General features: G+C 37.8%; 1 protein-coding gene across 3 annotated transcripts in view; it reads right to left on the reverse strand.

Annotated features, from left to right (window-relative positions):
* Positions 1-10,629: 10,629 nt before the first annotated feature.
* Positions 10,630-18,152, reverse strand: part of pou2f2a (POU class 2 homeobox 2a) — a 56,148-nt gene continuing 48,625 nt past the window's right edge. For all 3 annotated transcript variants that reach the window (XM_073812722.1, XM_065286494.1, XM_065286487.1), the window contains exons 13-16: positions 17,474-17,522; positions 17,239-17,383; positions 16,640-16,713; positions 10,630-14,561 (exon numbers count right to left, since the gene is read on the reverse strand). In XM_073812722.1, the coding sequence (XP_073668823.1) occupies positions 14,254-14,561; positions 16,640-16,713; positions 17,239-17,383; positions 17,474-17,522 (576 nt within the window). In that variant the 3' untranslated portion in view covers positions 10,630-14,253. The remainder of the gene's footprint in view (positions 14,562-16,639; positions 16,714-17,238; positions 17,384-17,473; positions 17,523-18,152) is intronic.

Raw genomic sequence — 18,152 nt, forward strand, 5'->3', positions numbered from 1 at the left:
GTTATGTAGTGCTACTTTAGTTGTCTTGTGTAAAGATTGTCATAATAACAAATCAAAGTTTTCCTTTATGGGTCTAAAACATCAAACGTGAAGTCAACGATTTGCGTGATTAGATTGAGTCAATACAAAGTCAATGCAAAGACGCGAATTCGCGAGCTATGCTAATGACGAGAATCGTGGTGCACGACAAGTGCTATTCGCCTCAAAGTCCGCGCTAGTTGAAAATATTCAACTCAAGCAAAAAATTAGCATGACACGAAATTAGTCACAGATCTCCGCATTTTCCGGCTGTCTTTTCCGTGGCATTCTCACGGATTGGTTACTTAACTCCTTTTTTTCTATTTTCAAACCATTGTCGCTTCGGTTTAGGGTTAGATTTGTTGTTTGCGTTAGTATGTCACTTTAAGTATTGGTTTATACGTTTTTTTTGCATTTTCTAAACTTTAAACAATTGTCGCCTGGCGTTGGGGTTACTGTTGGTTAAGGATGTCATTTTTTGTAAATCTAAGCTTAAACCGAAGTGACAATGGTAAGAAAATAGGACAAAACAGTTGAGTAACCAATCCGTGAGAATGCCACGGAAAAATGTGGAGATCTGTGAGAATGCCACGGAAAAATTAGCAAAAAATTCCGTGACTATCCCACGGAAATGCTTGAGATCAGGTTGAATTAAATCCTGTGAGAAACTTCACATTTGGTGTGTACGCAGCATTAACCTGTTGTCTATCAACTTCTCACCTACTCAACACCCCAATCATTGCAACCATTAGCTTCCTATCACTCATGAGCCAATGATCACACAAAGAAAAGATTAATCACTGATCAATGACTGATCATTAGAAGTTAATGAAGGTCTGATCAAAGCAGTTACTTTTATTTTGTGGCCAGGTTTGGAATGCAACAAATGAAAGGAAATTACGATTTCTGATTAAATAAATCCAATGTTGATGTGATTGAAGTTTAATAGGCAAAGGATTCCTCCCTTAGTCATCTCTCAAACATGACTATAGTTCTAGAAGTAAATGGCCCCCATTGACCCTGTGAAGGGGGCCCAATATACACATCCACATATGCATGCATGCAGAATCCTAACACACAAAGGGAGCTTTGTGCTCCAACGATGGAGGCTTCTTATGTGTGTGTGTAATTGGTGTTATGAAGGTGTTTCAAGGTGTAAGGGCCAGTAGCATACCTACTTTACCATCTAAAAAAAAGGAGGGAAGCGATGGCCCTTGAGGACTCCTCTCACTGCGTTCCAGAATGTGAAAGAGAGAGAGGGTGAGAGATATATGAAAGTAGTGTGGGACCAACAGGGAGGAATTCTCAAGGGAATAAGGGATTAGGAAAGAGTGTCAGGGAAAGAGAGAAAGGAAGGGGTGGGGATAAAATGCTAAGAGCGCAAGGGGTAAAGCAGCAGCCTGAAAATGTGGGGGAAGGGCAATGGGGCAAAGAAAAAAAGAGAGAGTTTATGCATACATCTCTGTGTGTGCGTGTGTGTAAAAAGTGTGTGAATAGACTCTTTGTGATCAAAAGACTTGTTTATTTTCTTGGCGCTTGAACTTTTCAGGAAACACATTTGGCCTGTCTCTCCGCTGTCTGCCATGCTAACCTCTAACACACACTTTTGACTTTACACAAACTTCAGAGAGAGATTTTATAGTGCTGCAATCCCAATAATAGTCCTTTTTTTTTAAATAAATATGCAGGAATTCCTGATTTGGACCATGCAAATTGACGTTCATGTTTCTCTTTCAAGTATGCATAAACTTTCCCTCTCAATCGCTTCAATGTCCTTGTCCCAGCTGGTATTCACACATTTCTAATAGGATTACCACACTTTCACTTTGGGGAAGAGCAGATAGATGTAAACCAAGGATGATGAGGTGAAAGAATGGAGGTGAGGACAGTAAATTTAAGGGGTTGTTTACATGACGCTATTTTGAAAACTTTTATTCGTTTTGATTGTTCATTTACACGACAACGAGGTTTTGGGGGCATGAACGTGCTAACTTTTGAAAATCGTTTTTAAAGTGCACATTTTAGAAAACCATGCCGTTATCGTCTGAACATTGCTGGCATGTGACTGCTTTTCGGGGGTGCAAATTCAAAATACACTCACCTAAAGTATTATTAGGAATACCTGTTCAATTTCTCACTAATGCAATTATCTAATCAACCAATCACATGTCAGTTACTTCAATGCATTTAGGGGTGTGGTCCTGGTCAAGACAATCTCCCGAACTCCTGAATGTAAGAATGGGAAAGAAAGGTGATTTAAGCAATTTTGAGCGTGGCATGGTTGTTGGTGCCAGACGGGCCGGTCTGAGTATTTCACAATCTGCTCAGTTACTGGGATTTTCATGCACAACCATTTCTAGGGTTTACAAAGAATGGTGTGAAAAGGAGAAAACATCCAGTATGTGGCAGTCCTGTGGGCGAAAATGCCTTGTTGATGCTAGAGGTCAGAGTAGAATGGGCCGACTGATTCAAGCTGACAGAAGAGCAACTTTGACTGAAGTAACCACTCGTTACAACCGAGGTATGCAGCAAAGCATTGGTGAATCCACAACACGCGAAACCTTGAGGTAGATGAGCAACAACAGCAGAAGATCCCACCGGGTACCACCCATCTCCACTACAAAAGAGGCTACAATTTGCACGAGCTCACCAAAATTGGACAGTTGAAGACTGAAAAAATGTTGCCTTGTCTGATGAGTCTCAATTTCTGTTGAGACATTCAGATGAGAGAGTCAGAATTTGGCGTGAACAGAATGAGAACATGGATCCATCATGACTTGTTAACACTGTGCAGGCTGGTGGTGGTGCTGTAATGGTGTGGGGGATGTTTTCTTGGCACACTTTAGGCCCCTTAGTGCCAATTGGGCATCGTTTAAATGCCACGGCCTACCTGAGCATTGTTTCTGACCATGTCCATCCCTTTATGACCACCATGTACCCATCCTCTGATGGCTACTTCCAGCAGGATAATACACCATGTCACAAAGCGTTTTCCATTTTTAGTACACTGTTGTTGTGTTAACATACCCTTAAAAATGTGGATTTTCTCAAAAGAATTTTAAGCATGGGCTGCCTATGCAAAACTCACCGTCGCTACCACGAGAAACGATGACTCTGGGCCTAATCCGCAGCAAAGTCAGCTGTTCCGGTGCGGATACAGTTCGGAGTTGTCTGCTGTCTGGGTATGCTAGGATGGTTGCCTGCGTGTTTCTATGCACTTGCTAGGCCCAAGTAAAAGCTTCTCGAAGCATAATAGTAATGCTGGAAAAAGTGGGACTTTATCCGGAAAATAAGGAAAAGATAAATATAGACCATATGTATATATATAGCCGCATTATACAAACCCGCTGGAACGTAACTATCGGGAATACTGTACTATTTCAGAGCCGGTGACGTTGAGTAGCTCCTTCCTGTAAGCAAATATGAGAATGCAGTGTTAATACATCACACACAGTGTCAAAGTGCACATACATGAGCACCCTTGAGCTATTTAAAGTAAACATTTCCAAAGTGGTAAAACCAGGAGCCCTGTGACCACTTGATTAGGTGTAAATAAAGTCTACTGTAATCCCTGAGAGAGGCAGGCTGCGTTTGGATATGTGTGTGTGTGAGGCTCTATAAGCCAGCAAGGAAAAGAGACTGGGAGAGGAATGTGAAAGTTATATTTGACCCATTTCAGGCATTATGCCAAGCTCTGTGCCAAGCCTATGAGACTAGAGAGCAATGGAATGAGGGAAAGGAATTAAAAGTGAGAACAGAGGTAAATTGTGGAGCGGAGACGTGGAGCACAGGTCACAAAAGACATGAGGTGCGCATGAGGAAGGTTAAATGTTTGAGGACCACGCGAGAGGTGGGCTATGAGAGAGTATGCATGTGCTGGTATGTGCAAATGATGTCAGTCTATATCGGGCCCAACATCCGTGCATGTATGTTGATGCCGTCTCCTGTATCTCATCTAGGAATTCTCTCTTCCTATTTCCAGTCGCACTATTTGCAACTTCCTCTTACTCTTCCTTCTCCGGCTTTCTCTGTTTTCCTCACATGAACTCGCTCTCTTTTTGTCTTTGCTTATGACTCAAAATAGTCGTGGAGTAAAAAACCACGGTGCCATTAACCGACATCTCCAGTTTGTTTTGGTTGGATGTGTCGTCAAAGTCTCCAAAAATTTGTTTCATATTAAACCAACAAAGTGCAGAGTTATATTTAAGCAAAGGGATAGTGGGATAAGGAAAAATGGAGATGGAATTGAAATGATGGTGATATGTGGGGTATAAAGTAAACCAGAGTGGGAGTGATGGGTTCGGAAAGAGTGAAACGGTGCCCGGGTGAGTCCGCCGAACACTGCAGACTGTGTAGCAACGGCGGCCTCATTACCTCACTGGCACTGAAGTCTCGCTCCTGCCTTTTAACACAACCAGTAGAGAGGAAATTTGTGTGTGTGTGTGTTTGTGTGCGTTGCAGTCAGAGGAACATAGTGTTGGTTTGTGAGAGGGAGAGAAATAAAGAAAGAGGGTGAGAATATGTGTTTGCGTACCCAGTGCCAGGATAACTGTGGTGTGCCGACAGCTTGCCAATACTCCAACCTCAATCATGTTCATCGGGTGTCGAGAAACACCTCGCCGTGTCTGTTGCTATGGCCATTAGTCTCCAGCCGCACGTAGACATGAGCTAGGCTAATAATATATGATTATTAAATGTTATCATAACAACAAGCTGTCGTGATGCCTACGCTTTAGATTTGAAAACTGACTGCAGGTTTTAAAGAACAATATTTGTAACCACGAAATTAGCTCGTAGGCCTCTTTAATGTGGAGACAACTATTTAGTTGTGATTTGACCCTTTTAAGATGTTATTTACATCTAGTTCTTTAGTAAGAAGTGTAGTTTACCAAAATATGAAAAAATACTTTAATGATGGATGTAGGCCAGGAGTCTTCAACTACTCTTCTGCGGGGGCCAGATTTTAAAATCGTAAATATTTACAGTTTGCATATGCGACCTTTGGAGGCTGCAGCCTTCAGATTGAGTAATGGCCAAAGATGACCGGCGGGCCGGATAAAGATGATTGGAGGGCCACACTTGGCCCGCGGGCCGCCAGTTGACTAGCCCTGATGTAGGCTATGTATTTTTTTTTTTTTGAAGAAAGGAAGTCATATACATCTAGGACGAAGTGAGGGTGAATAAATTAGGAGAAATTTCATATTTTAGTGAACTATTTGTCTCCAAGTAGTCGATAAAACTGCTTGAATGTAATTCTCTAATTTAGTATACATGGAGCCATGAATATGCAAATTAGTCTCCGCCTATACTTAGTCCCACAGCTCGGATCCTGCCTCCACACTTTCGAACGCGTAAGTAGATGCTAATTTAGGTAGTTTCAGACACATTACTGCCAGGTCCAAGTCGATAATGCATACATGAACTGCGTGTTTGCAGCAGTAATTGTTTTTAGGGCTGATGTTAACAGGTTAGACTATTACGCACATACGTTCAGCACAAGTGTTTAAATGTAATTGGTTAGGTGTGTGTGACGTAGCAAACCAAGGTGATTTCGAAACCACGGAAATGAGATGTCTTTGAAAAACTCAAATATAATGGATTAAAATATATTAAAATCGCCACATAAACCTATAAACAACAATAAAAACTTGATTTTAAGAAAAGCTGCCACTATTACTAACCATGTAATCTGGCATCTGCACTACTTCTTTTTTTTTACTATACCGTTATGTCTTTATTCATAATTTAGTGATTAATCGTGATCAATCGCATACAAAATAAAAGTTTTTTTTGGATAATATGTGTGTTTACGGTGTGTAATTATTATGTACACTCACCTAAAGGATTATTAGGAACACCTGTTCAATTTCTCATGAATGCAATTATCTAATCAACCAATCACATGGAAGTTGCTTCAATGTATTTAGGGGTGTGGTCCTGGTCAAGACAATCTCCTGAACTCCACACTGAATGTCAGAATGGGAAAGAAAGGTGATTTAAGCAATTTTGAGCGTGGCATGGTTGTTGGTGCCAGACGGGCCGGTCTGAGTATTTCACAATCTGCTCAGTTACTGGGATTTTCACGCACAACCACTTCAAGGGTTTACAAAGAATGGTGTGAAAAGGGAAAAAGTTAATTTCCATCCCTGGTAAACTGAATGAGAACATGGATCCTTCATGCCTTGTTACCACTGTGCAGGCTGCTGGTGGTGGTGTAATGGATGTGTTCTTGGCACATTTGAGGCCCCTTAGTGCCAATTAGGCATCATTTAAATGCTACGGCCTACCTGAGCATTGTTTCTGACCATGTCCATCCCTTCATGACCACCATGTACCCATCCTCTGATGGCTACTTCCAGCAGGATAATGCACCATGTCACAAAGCTCGAATCATTTCAAATTGGTTTCTTGAACATGACAATGAGTTCACTGTATTAAAATGGCCCCCACAGTCACCAGATCTCAACCCAGTAGAGCATCTTTGGGATGTGGTGGAACGGGAGCTTCGTGCCTTGGATGTGCATCCCACAAATCTCCATCAACTACAAGATGCTATCCTATTAATATGGGCCAACATTTCTAAAGAATGCTTTTAGCACCTTGTTGAATCAATGCCATGGCAGTTTTGAAGGCGAAAGGGGGTTAAACACAGTATTAGTATGGTGTTCCTAATAATCCTTTAGGTGAGTGTATATATAACCCCACACACATTTTTTAGTAATTTAAATATAATATAGAATATATAAAATATAAATAAATATATATACATATGTAAATGTTTCTTAAATACATACATGAATGTGTGTGTATTAATATTTACATAATAATTACACACAGCACAAATCACTTTTATTTTGTATGCGATTAATCACGATTAATCTTTGCCCAGCACTAATTTTAATATTTAAATTATACGACAAGGAGCTATAATTTTTTGTAAATTATTTTATAGACACTTATATGTGAAAAATATAAATATATAATATTCTACACTCTCAGAAAAACTGAGGTACCCTTTCAAAAAGTCCACCGAAAGAGTGCATATTAATAGTACCTCAAAGATAAATATTAATACCAAATGTATACATAGCATACTTAAATGGTACATATTAGGACCTTTTTAAAAGTGGATAATTGCAGCTGTAGTTTACCTGTAATTGTATATTTTCCCAACTGGAAGCAGACGTGTACATTGTGTCCATGTCTCTTTCATCTTGTTTTCTTCTGTGTGTATGGAGACCAGCCCACACATTTGGCCAGCTGATGTTCAACACAAGGACCTGACTGTGAACGACCTTGTTTGTTGAATTTAAAGGCTTTGTGTTTAAATGTGGAGGCCGTGACTGAGTGAATTAGTGAGGGTGAGAAAGCAGAGACAGTTATCTTAACATAGCTCGCTTTTATAAGAATATGCATGTCTGTCATTATGCCGTATTCTCATTGAGAGCTTTTAAATGCCTGCCATAACATGCTTACAATGTGAATTTTGCCTCAAAAAGATTAATTCGATAATAGGAACATTAAAGAATTTAAATGTAGTGCTGCTAGGCTACATCACAAAATATTAGTACTTTTTTGGGTTGGTATGTTTGGTTTCCAACTAATTTGTTAGCATAGTTATATAAGCCATTTGTTCGCAGTTCTATATTCATTCAAGACTATTAAAGCAGTTTAAAAGTTTGACTTCCTGTACAAATGCATCTGCTAGAACTGAAAATTAAATAAAATATAATTTAGGTTGATCATTTATGTCGTGTTTTTAACTTGGAGTACTCAAACAAAAGCTTGTCGTGAGGATATCGCCCATATGCCGCTGTTTCACGGTTTAAACCACTATTCAGAGTCACAGCTACCATTCAAATATATATTCAAAACAAGCCACGGATCACGACTTCAGTCACGAAATTGGAAGTTAACAGTCAAAAGGTTATTTACATGAGTTTACACCGCAGTCAGTGGTTGGTTTGCAGATTGAAATCCTCCAGTCAGCGCTCGTGCCGCAGAGTGATGACGTCACCTGCTGGTGAACGATTGTACTGCATCTTCTTTTCCAAAGATTTTTTTGGACTAATATTGAACATTTATTTGAATTATTCTGTGGAGAGAAAACCAAAATACAGAATGAATATGTTTTTCTTTCTTTTATAGAGCAAACGAATTCTTTATAGGTCATATTTTTTTTAATGATAAGTTTTACAGTAATAAATGCAAATGGGCTCGGATAAATCCCAATATTACTCAATTTAAGGTTCAAATGAAGATTTATTTCAAATCGTTATTCTACCAAGTCTATGGCATATAACAATGCGTTAAATTCCTAATTTTGAAAGAATTGTATTGTATACCCTCTTTATTTTTATTTTATTTTGTAGAATGTCTTTATTTTTATTATTATTATTTTTTTTTGTAAATTGTATTCTTTTTATTTTAAATGTTATTTGTAATCCTTTACGACTGATGATGCTTGCTTTGTAAAATTTTTATGATACAAAATAAAGCACACAAAAACATCTTCTTTTCCAAGACAGCAAAGTCTTCAGTAAATTTAGTATTTTAGTTTATCTTTCATTTCTGTATGTTTTTTTTTTTTAATACGCATTTATAAGTCATTTTAATATTATATATATAATATTAAATATATAATATATATACACATACACATACACATATACATATACATATATATATATACATACATATATATACATATATATACATATATACATATATATATACATATATACATATATACATATATACATATATATACATATATACATATATATATATATATATATATATATATACATATATATATATATATATATATATATACATATATACATATATATATATATATACATATATATATACATATATACATATATATATATATACATATATACATATATATATATATACATATATATATATATATATATATATATATATATATATATATATATATATATATATATATATATATATATAATTATTTTTATTATTATTAGTATTTACTATTATTGTTATATTATGTATGTTTTACTTTATAATAACAAATCATTACATTTTTTTTAACTATTTTTTAATTTTACTTTTTTCTATGTAAATCCTTTTGAATGACCCTTTTATATGATGTGCCTATAAATAGCCTATAAATAAACTTGGATAGTGATTAACACTGACTACACAGAACAACATAAAAATATTTGACAATTTTGCTTGTAGTGTGAGGTAAATTGCCTTAACCAATTAATTTAAGTAAATTTTCACCATCAAAACAAAACTATTTCTAAGATTTTATCTTTCATTGCTTTTTATACCACTTTATATTTTAAGATGAACAGATTTCATGTAATGTGTTTGTATATAGATCTGTGACTTTTAAACTATGTTTAGAAATGGCTGAAGTTATAAAATTTTGCATTTACCTATGCTGGGTCAGCACATGGTTAAATTGAATTTGAAACAACAGGTGGGTTTGTTCATATTTTACCCTACTATGGATTGAAACAACCCAGCATTCAGAGTATGTGCATTTAGATTAATCCAGGACTAGACTTTAGTTATATAAGGACATTAAAGTTGTTTTTACAAACAAACGTTACAAAAACCAATACTGGTGTGCATCTTAAGACTAAACTATTGCACTGATATATGTTAAGATATGTCGGTGTAAGATGTTTATATATTAAACCACCTTAAACATGCATTTTAGTCTGGGACTAGTCTTAAACCCGGTCTCTTACGTGGTTTCCCGAAGGGGGATTAGACTAGTCCAAGACTAAAATAAAAGTAAGAACTGTCCAAACTGAAAACAACTTACACTGACAGTTCTTAAAATATATCAGTGCCCTTTGTTTTGACTTAAAATGCACACAATAATGTTTTTAGTAAGGCATGTTTGTTAAAACTAGTTTTATTTCCTAATTAAACTAAGGCCTAGTCCTGGTTTAAGGTAATCCCTGTCCAGAAAACCACCCCTATCATTTATACCATTGTATCATTCTATTGTATATTACATGATACACTTATGTAACATGGTACTACCACAGTACTATTTAAGGTAAGGTAGGTCATTCATTAGGCAAAAGGTATAAATATACCCCAACTATTTATGCATCACTTTTAAAAGCGTCACCACAATGTCGTCATCCATTGAAAAGGGTTAAGACTATGTGTAAATATGAGAAAGTGGTGCTTGACCGGCTCTTCAAAACATATCATAACCAGCTTTTAAGCAAGCAATTCAAGCTTCAGTAGTTGTCAGTTTGTTAGTGTATAAAGTTTGGAATTTGAAAATGCTTTACATTCTTTTACTAAACACGTGTATACTCCAAAGGACTTGAATTTCCATTGCGTAACTGGTGTTTCCTTTCATATGTCATATAGCTAACTTTATTTAATCTCAAAAGATTATTGCATTGCTCCTTGTGTTTAGTTTCATTTGCTCTCTATTAGAAACAGTTAGCAAATCAGCAATTTCCAGCTTTCGAAGGTAAATGAGAAAACAGAATCAGACGGACACACAATTTTGGTCTAAAGTTGCACTTTAATCCTAACACTTATTGGCTGTTTGCCCCCTCCCTTCTTTCCCCACCCCGTTCCCACCCCATACAACAGGCACACAGAGAGCGATGAGTAAGAGACAGTTCAACAGTTCTGAACAGAATCCAGATTCAGATCCAAAACGGATTACAAATCCCACGAAGAGCTTCTGAGGTAAGAGTGAGACACAAACACAGAGAGGAAAAGTTACAGAGTCAAAAGTGACCTTCATCATGAAATTATCATCTTCATCATCATCATCAACAACAACGTTGAATGTAAAAAAAGATAAATGGTACATTTTCTGAAAAAAAAAAGGATCTGCATGTCTCTCGACAACAACGTGTACTGTAAAAGTTACGGTGGATCTCTTTGGTTTCAACTCTTGAGGTTTTGGCATTGAAATCTTTCTTTGCTGACCTAATCATTTACCTTTGGATTTAAGCTGTATTGGTTGGAGGCGAACAAATGAATGATAATGCATACAATAATAAAACCAATAACTAATACGTTGCATTTGATATTTTTTTCAACCAACAAGGCTTTGAAGTACTAATAATGTAAATATGCATTAAACGTAAATTTATGGCCAATGTTGTACAATGTATAACAGCATACTGCACTTAACAATGTCGGTTGCTGTCCAGGACATTCCCGCTATGCAATTTTATGTCTTGCATGTCTACAAAAATGTCCATGCATTGAAATGTGTCTATATGCGAGAGGTCCAACAGTAGAAGTTTAACTTTGGTTTGAATCAGGGCCCTCACACACAAAGATATAGCTATACAAAAAAGCAATATGCACATGAGCAATGCACACTAATAAAAAATAAAACCAAGTCGACTGTTCTTCAAAGGCGGACACGTAATTGAATATCAAGCTGGGCCATAAACTCAGACTGGATTTGGAAAAGATAACGTGGGGAATTTCTGTGAACCCTTATACTCACGCAAAAGACTCTTATAAGACCCTCTCCTGAGCTACATCTCCTCTGCTCTCCTATTTCAAATTCTTAAAGCTTTTTTCCCATCTATTTGGCATTTCTAATCAGACATGAGGTATATGCAGAAGCGTATCTCTCTCGCTCTTTTTCCCTCATCCAACTCAAACCACGAAATAAAAAAAAATATGCATCTAAAATGAAACAAGCAAAGAAATAAAGAGTTGGACATCACGATCTGCCCAAGGGATAAATGATGGGCATTCAAGGTTTTCTGTGTGGGCTATACACGACGGAAAATACAGTAAAAGATGTCGTTTTATCTTTTTGATTCTTTGTAAACTATCTAAATAATGACACTGATGGTTTGTGTTTAAAATGACCCCACATTTCCCCAGTTTGGTTTTACGAATTTAAAATCGATAAATTAAAACGTTATAAATACATAAATAAGCCAATAAATAAGATGAAGAGTCGGCAACATATAAACCATCGACACACCCTCCCCTCGCACAATAAATACACAATTTTTGAGGGAAAAAAATTCAAAGAGAGACAGTTTAAAGCTTTTGGTCTAAAATCAAGTCATCATTATCATAAGGACTATTTTTTATCACAGCCTTTTTTTTACATTAGCAATAATAAGCAGTTGAACATAGATTTTTTCCTACAAAATCTATCAAAGCACTAACAGGTACATTCCCTCTAGAAGTCAACTCAAGAATTTCAGTTGATTTTAAACCCCGTCCCACCCCAACACCCCGCACTACATTTCTCATTGGTGTTACTTAATATTCATTCGTAGGACACGGCGGTCAAAGCTGACACGCTGAACGAATGTCACGTTGGCTTACTGATCATTTATCGGTTTGGTTTTCATGCTGGACATGAGCTTCCACGTTCACACGCACACACACACTTTAAGTAACATTCACACGCAAATCTTTTACTTTTTGTTCCCTAGCACCAATACAATAGTCTTTCTCCACACGTTGTGCATCGGCTGGGTTGCTATTTGGTTCGTCTTGTGTGTCAAAAAACATCTCGCTTTTGGTATTTTCTTTTCAGTTTTGGCTTATCGTTTTATCACATTCTCAATCGAAGCAAAACCTGGAAGCTACATTTTCACAGTATCGTTTCAAACCGCCTGATGAGGGAAACGCCCCAGCACGATAAGTTCAAAATGACGAAACACACGAAATATGAAAATAGGCAATACGTTACCCCATTATCCCAAAAATATAAAGGAATGAGACAAGGTCATACAGCATAAACAGACAGACCAAGAGAAAAAGCAATTAAACAATATATTCATATATATATACTGAAGTTCAGTTCGATGAGGTTTATAGTTAGTCTCCCGTCCAGGTACGAGAGTTAAAGCCTCGATTTAACGGAAAGGAGGGAGGAGACGATGGACCCATCTCCAAGTCAGAGCGATCGCAAGCTTGCATGTCCACCTCCTATTTGTATTTGGTTTCATTTCAATTGAATAAAGTTTAGTTGTCCATTGGTTTTGGTTTCATTTTTGGTGTCGGAAACATAAAAAAGCGACAACGACGACATCACATGTCTCCCATCACGTTGAAGTTTCCCCACCCGAGCGCTCCACAGTTTCTGCTCCTCGGGCCTGACGTTGGTCTCGCTCGTCCTATTGGAGATCTGATCCCGTGTTTTACAGAGAAGATGGAGGGCAGGGGTTTGGGGGCTAAGGGGGTATCGTTTTCTTCGTCTCCTTGTGGTTTTACACGTTTGAGGTCTCGTCGTCTGAGCACTTTTTGGCTGACGCGAAAGGTCAGACAAATGCTTTGGTATATCCAAGAAAGCGAGTCAAAGTCATGGATGAGTACTGAACTGATGGACAACTTAAATGACAGTTTTTACAGTGTTTATGCGTATGAAGCTATGGAAGTGGAGGTATTTCGAATCTCCCTCCTGTTTTGTTATTGGTCTGAATGATGTATAATGAATAATACTTATTAATCAAGAGTGATTATGGATTTAAAAATGAATGAGTATCTGACAGCAGAGGTAGATTGAGAAAGACATTTACAAAATCTTTAAAAGAAAAAAGATTAAGTAATATGTGGTGGATGAAAAATACATTTTTGGTGTTAGGTGTGGAGTTAATCTGATCCTGGACAAGTCAGGTTTAAAAGTCTTAGGTAAAGCTTTTCTCTCCGATTTTTGGTTTTGGTTTTTTGGCAATTTTGGCATTTTCGTCATTTTTTGTCTTTGTGAGTCTCTCCGTTCTTCTTCCATGTATTTATTTTTTTGGTTTCTCCTTCTACCGTCCGGTGACACTTGTAAAATGTCCTTGCTTTGTTCCTTTCTTCGCCACCCGTTTTTATTTTTATGTTTTTGTAGTTGTTGCTTTCTTATTCAACCACAAAGTTTATTCTGGCTCTTAACCCTGCCCTCAATTGTATCAGTTCATGTAGGTGAGTTGTTTTTCTCATTCAGAAAGAAATAAATGTACATTCTTGTAGTAGCCACCTCCCGCTGCATGTATAGATTAATTTTTTGGTTTAAACAGTCCTATTCTCTCCTTATCCCCATTCCCTTCTGCTCATTTCTCCCGTCATCTATCTGTATTTTTGGCATTAAAAGATTTAATGAGAGAGCGAGCAAAGGAGAGCAATGGAGGGAAGTGAGAGATGGCTTTGGTTGAAAAGGCGAGTTTTGTTTTTCGTGTTTCTACTGCCCCTCCGACTCCCCTCGAGCGCAGCAGGTCGACGTGGGCGTCACTCTGCCATAGCTCCGCCCAGGGGTGGCGGCGAAGCATCGCCTAATGAGCAGAAAGAGGCGGGGCTTGAGCAGGGGGAGATGGAGCACGAGTCTGGGCTCGCACCTCTGCCGCCATGGGACGGAGAAGCCCTGGGGTGGTTAACCAGACCCATGCCCGCACCAGTCGCCAGAGGCAGCAAAGTAGGACGGTTTAGGAAGAGGGACTGGCGAAGTCCAGCTCCTGGACCTCCGGCTCCACCCAGAAACATCTGACCACTGCCGTCAAGAGCAGAAAGAGGCATCTGACCACCACTGGCAGCTAGGGCTATGAGAGAGATACAGAGGACAGAATAAAACAGAGTACGTGTACACATCCTGAATTCATTTAAGTGATGATGATGATGATGTGAATGATGTAATTTGCTTAAAGTCAACATGAAATGACTTTTACACAGTCAAAGTCAAGAGCATCTTTACTGTATGCATTCTGATTTAATACGTTTAATGTATAAGGAGACATCGACTTGAATATTTATATTAAAATATCAGGTTGATTTCACGTTGACTTGAAGACAATGAGAAGACAGACGCTATGGAAGACAGGACAAGATTCACAAACATACTTCCTCTCACATACATAAACATAAACACACACACACACACACACACACACACACACACACACACATGTATGTACGCACTGAGGATGAAGATGCAATGTGATGAATTTGTGGTGAAAGTATTTTATTTCTCTGGTCTGCTATAAATTCACCACTAACATAACTACATAGCATATAGTAGTCAAAGCCTTCATTTGATTAATACTTTTTTTATCTTTTAGAAGTTTGATTGATAACTGAACTGTCTACATCCTTTTTTTTACATATTAGCAGTATTCCCTATTAAACCACTTCTACCAGGTTCAGACTGATCTCACGGCAAGTCGTGTTATAGTCACAAAAAATGTGATTTATTTATTTGGGTCCATGGCACAAAATTCTTTTTTTTTGTGCCTTGAGCACAAAGTCTAGTTTCTCGCGTCGGTGGCACGACTTTCTTTTTCGTTCATTTTATGTATTGTTTTCTACCGAGCCCCTACGGTGACATTGGAGTAAAAAAATCTAAAGTTTAGTTTCATGTGCTCACGTGAAACTTTCATGTGCTCAGGCAAAACCTTCATGTGCAGAATTTTTTTTTAAAGTTTAGTTTTGCGTGCTCATGTGAAACTTTCGCGTGCGCACGTGAAAGCAAAACTACCGAGCCCCTAAGGTGACATTGGAGTAAAAAAATCTATAGTTTAGTTTCATGTGCTCAAGTGAAACTTTCATGTGCAGAATTTTTTTTTTAAGTTTAGTTTCGCGTGCTCACGTGAAGCTATCGCGCGAGCACGTGAAACTATCGCGTGCTCACCTGAAACTATCGCGCACGCACGTGAAAGCGAAAGTTTCACGCGAACACGCGATAGTTTCACTCGAGCACGCGAAACTAAACAAAAAAATAATAATCTGCACATGAAAGTTTCACGTGAGCACATGAAAGTTTCACGTGAGCACATGAAAGTTTCACGCGAGCACATGAAACTAAACTTTATTTAATTTTTGCTCCATGTCCCCTTAGGGGCTCCGTACAAAACTTTTACGTCCACACGCGAAAGTTTTACGTGAGCACGCGAAAGTTTCACGTAAGCACGCGAAAGTTTCACGGGAGCACGCGTGAGTTTCACGTGAGCACGCAAAACTAAACTCGATAGTTTCATGTGCACATGCAATAGTTTCAGAATTTTTTTTTAAAGTTTAGTTTCACATGCTCACAGGAAACTTTCACATGCGCATGTGAAAGCAAAATTTTGACGTGCGCATGCAAAAGTTTCACGTGAGCACGCAAACGTTTCACGTGAGCACGCAAAAGTTTCAAGTGAGCACGCTAAAGTTTCAGGTGAGCACACAAAAGTTTCACGTGAACACGCGAAAGTTTCACGTACGCACGCAAAACTAAACTCGATAGTTTCACGTTTTTGGTTTAAAAACTAGACTTATTTTCTTGGGTCGTTTTGCTCATCAAGAAAAGCATCTTAATTTAAGAATTTTTATATATTTTTCCTGAAAACAAGACAAAAATACTAAGATTTTTTTTTTTGAAAATAATTTTTTGCAGTGCATATGTTTTCCTTTGGTTTTGGTTCCTGTTGGGGTCCTGATCACATTGCCAGGATTTATTCTTTCTGGCTTAATGTTATCCCTTACTTAATAAATGCTGCTCATACATTCATACATTTATTAATGATAATGACCCTTACTGTAAAGTGTTACGTTTTATTCTCTAGTATTATTTCAGTAGATGAATCATTATTTTTCTCCCTTCTCTGCTCTCTCTTTTTTTCATTTTCCTGTCACTAAGACAAACCTTGCATTGTGGCCAGAGGATTGCTGCTGATGAGAGCCTGGTTCATTCCTGTGCTTACACCCATCATTGTGTTCCTGTAACGTGTTGAGTGTCATTTACACGTGCACACAGACACACGCCATTCACACATGCAGAGAAAAGCAAGCATTTTAGTGACATTTCAAGTGCGACCGTGCCCTTATTGTGGACTGTGCCATTGTGCTGGAAAGAATTAAAAGATAGAAAACCAAAGCGAAAGAAATACAGCATGCGGCTTATTTCACAGTGGCAAAGCAAGAGAACATAAAAGTACCAACACAGATATACCAAAATAGTAAAGGGGTAATTATTTCAGCACTGAACGTTGGTATAAATAAAAGCTGGTGACAGAAAAATAGCCTGTAATTATAGTCTTCGATTTTGTGTTGAACACTGGATACTGAAATAGTAGCTGGAGTGTTTCTCAAAGTAATCACAGCTGCTGTAAACTGACAATATTGCCTAGACAGCAGACGACTCCGGGCCGGATCTGCACCGGATCAGCTCCGGCCCAGAGTCGTCTGTTGTCTGGGTGCTGATGACTAAAATCATTTATGATGTTTTAATAGACATGTCCTTACCCTGTGTTCAGACCAGGGCTGCTGAGACTGGGTGGAGTTGGGCTAAGTGTGCTGAGAGGAGGCGGAGTCACAGAAGAAGGGGCGGAGCTCATTACTGCATGTCCAATGGTGTTAAGAGTGCAGGCCACGGATGGTGTGGGACTGACTGTTATATATTGATAAAAAGTCAAGAGTCAACCACAAATAAAAGACCATAAAGTACAATCTGGTACAACACTTCTCAGAGGACTCTTACCTGTTGTGCTGAGGCTGGTGGTAGCCTGGGCTATTCCCTGACTGGACATCTAAAAGAGAAAATAATTAATTAAATCTAGTTTTTAAGAAAACTGCATAATGCAAAATAAAAGTGACAATTTTGTTGGGTTTGGAATGGACAGGTTTATTTACTACAGGTGTGACTACTGAATCATCCTGTTTACACAACAGCTCACACAAGCAGATCAGATACGGTCTGTACGAATAATAAACGAAAATCAAGCCAACTTTCTTAGGATACTTCCCAGCAAGCAATTTTGTGTTTAACAGATGTCTAATAGCCGTCTAAACACAGTCCAGACGTCTAGGCTAAAACAAGGCAAAATTTGATCAGTCAGGGAAAATTTAATAGACATCTACACTGCAAAAATGACTTTCGTCTTGTTTTCAGTATAATATATATATTTTTTTATTAAGATGTATTTTCTTTGATGTGCAAAATGACCTAAGAAAGTAAATCTACACAGAATAAAATTGCTGTAGTTATGCAACGGTTTGCCAGTAACTTACTATAGATTTATGTTATTTACTCGCAACAGCTTATTCAAACTATTAAAAAACAGCCTCATGCAAAGCATTCTGGGAACCAGAAATCGTTATCAACCTTTTGGTTTTTTCCTTAAGATTTTGGTTCCCAGATTGCTTTGCATGAGGCTTTT

Source organism: Paramisgurnus dabryanus, chromosome 19 (assembly GCF_030506205.2).
Source record: "Paramisgurnus dabryanus chromosome 19, PD_genome_1.1, whole genome shotgun sequence".
NCBI classification, from domain to species: Eukaryota; Metazoa; Chordata; class Actinopteri; order Cypriniformes; family Cobitidae; genus Paramisgurnus; species Paramisgurnus dabryanus.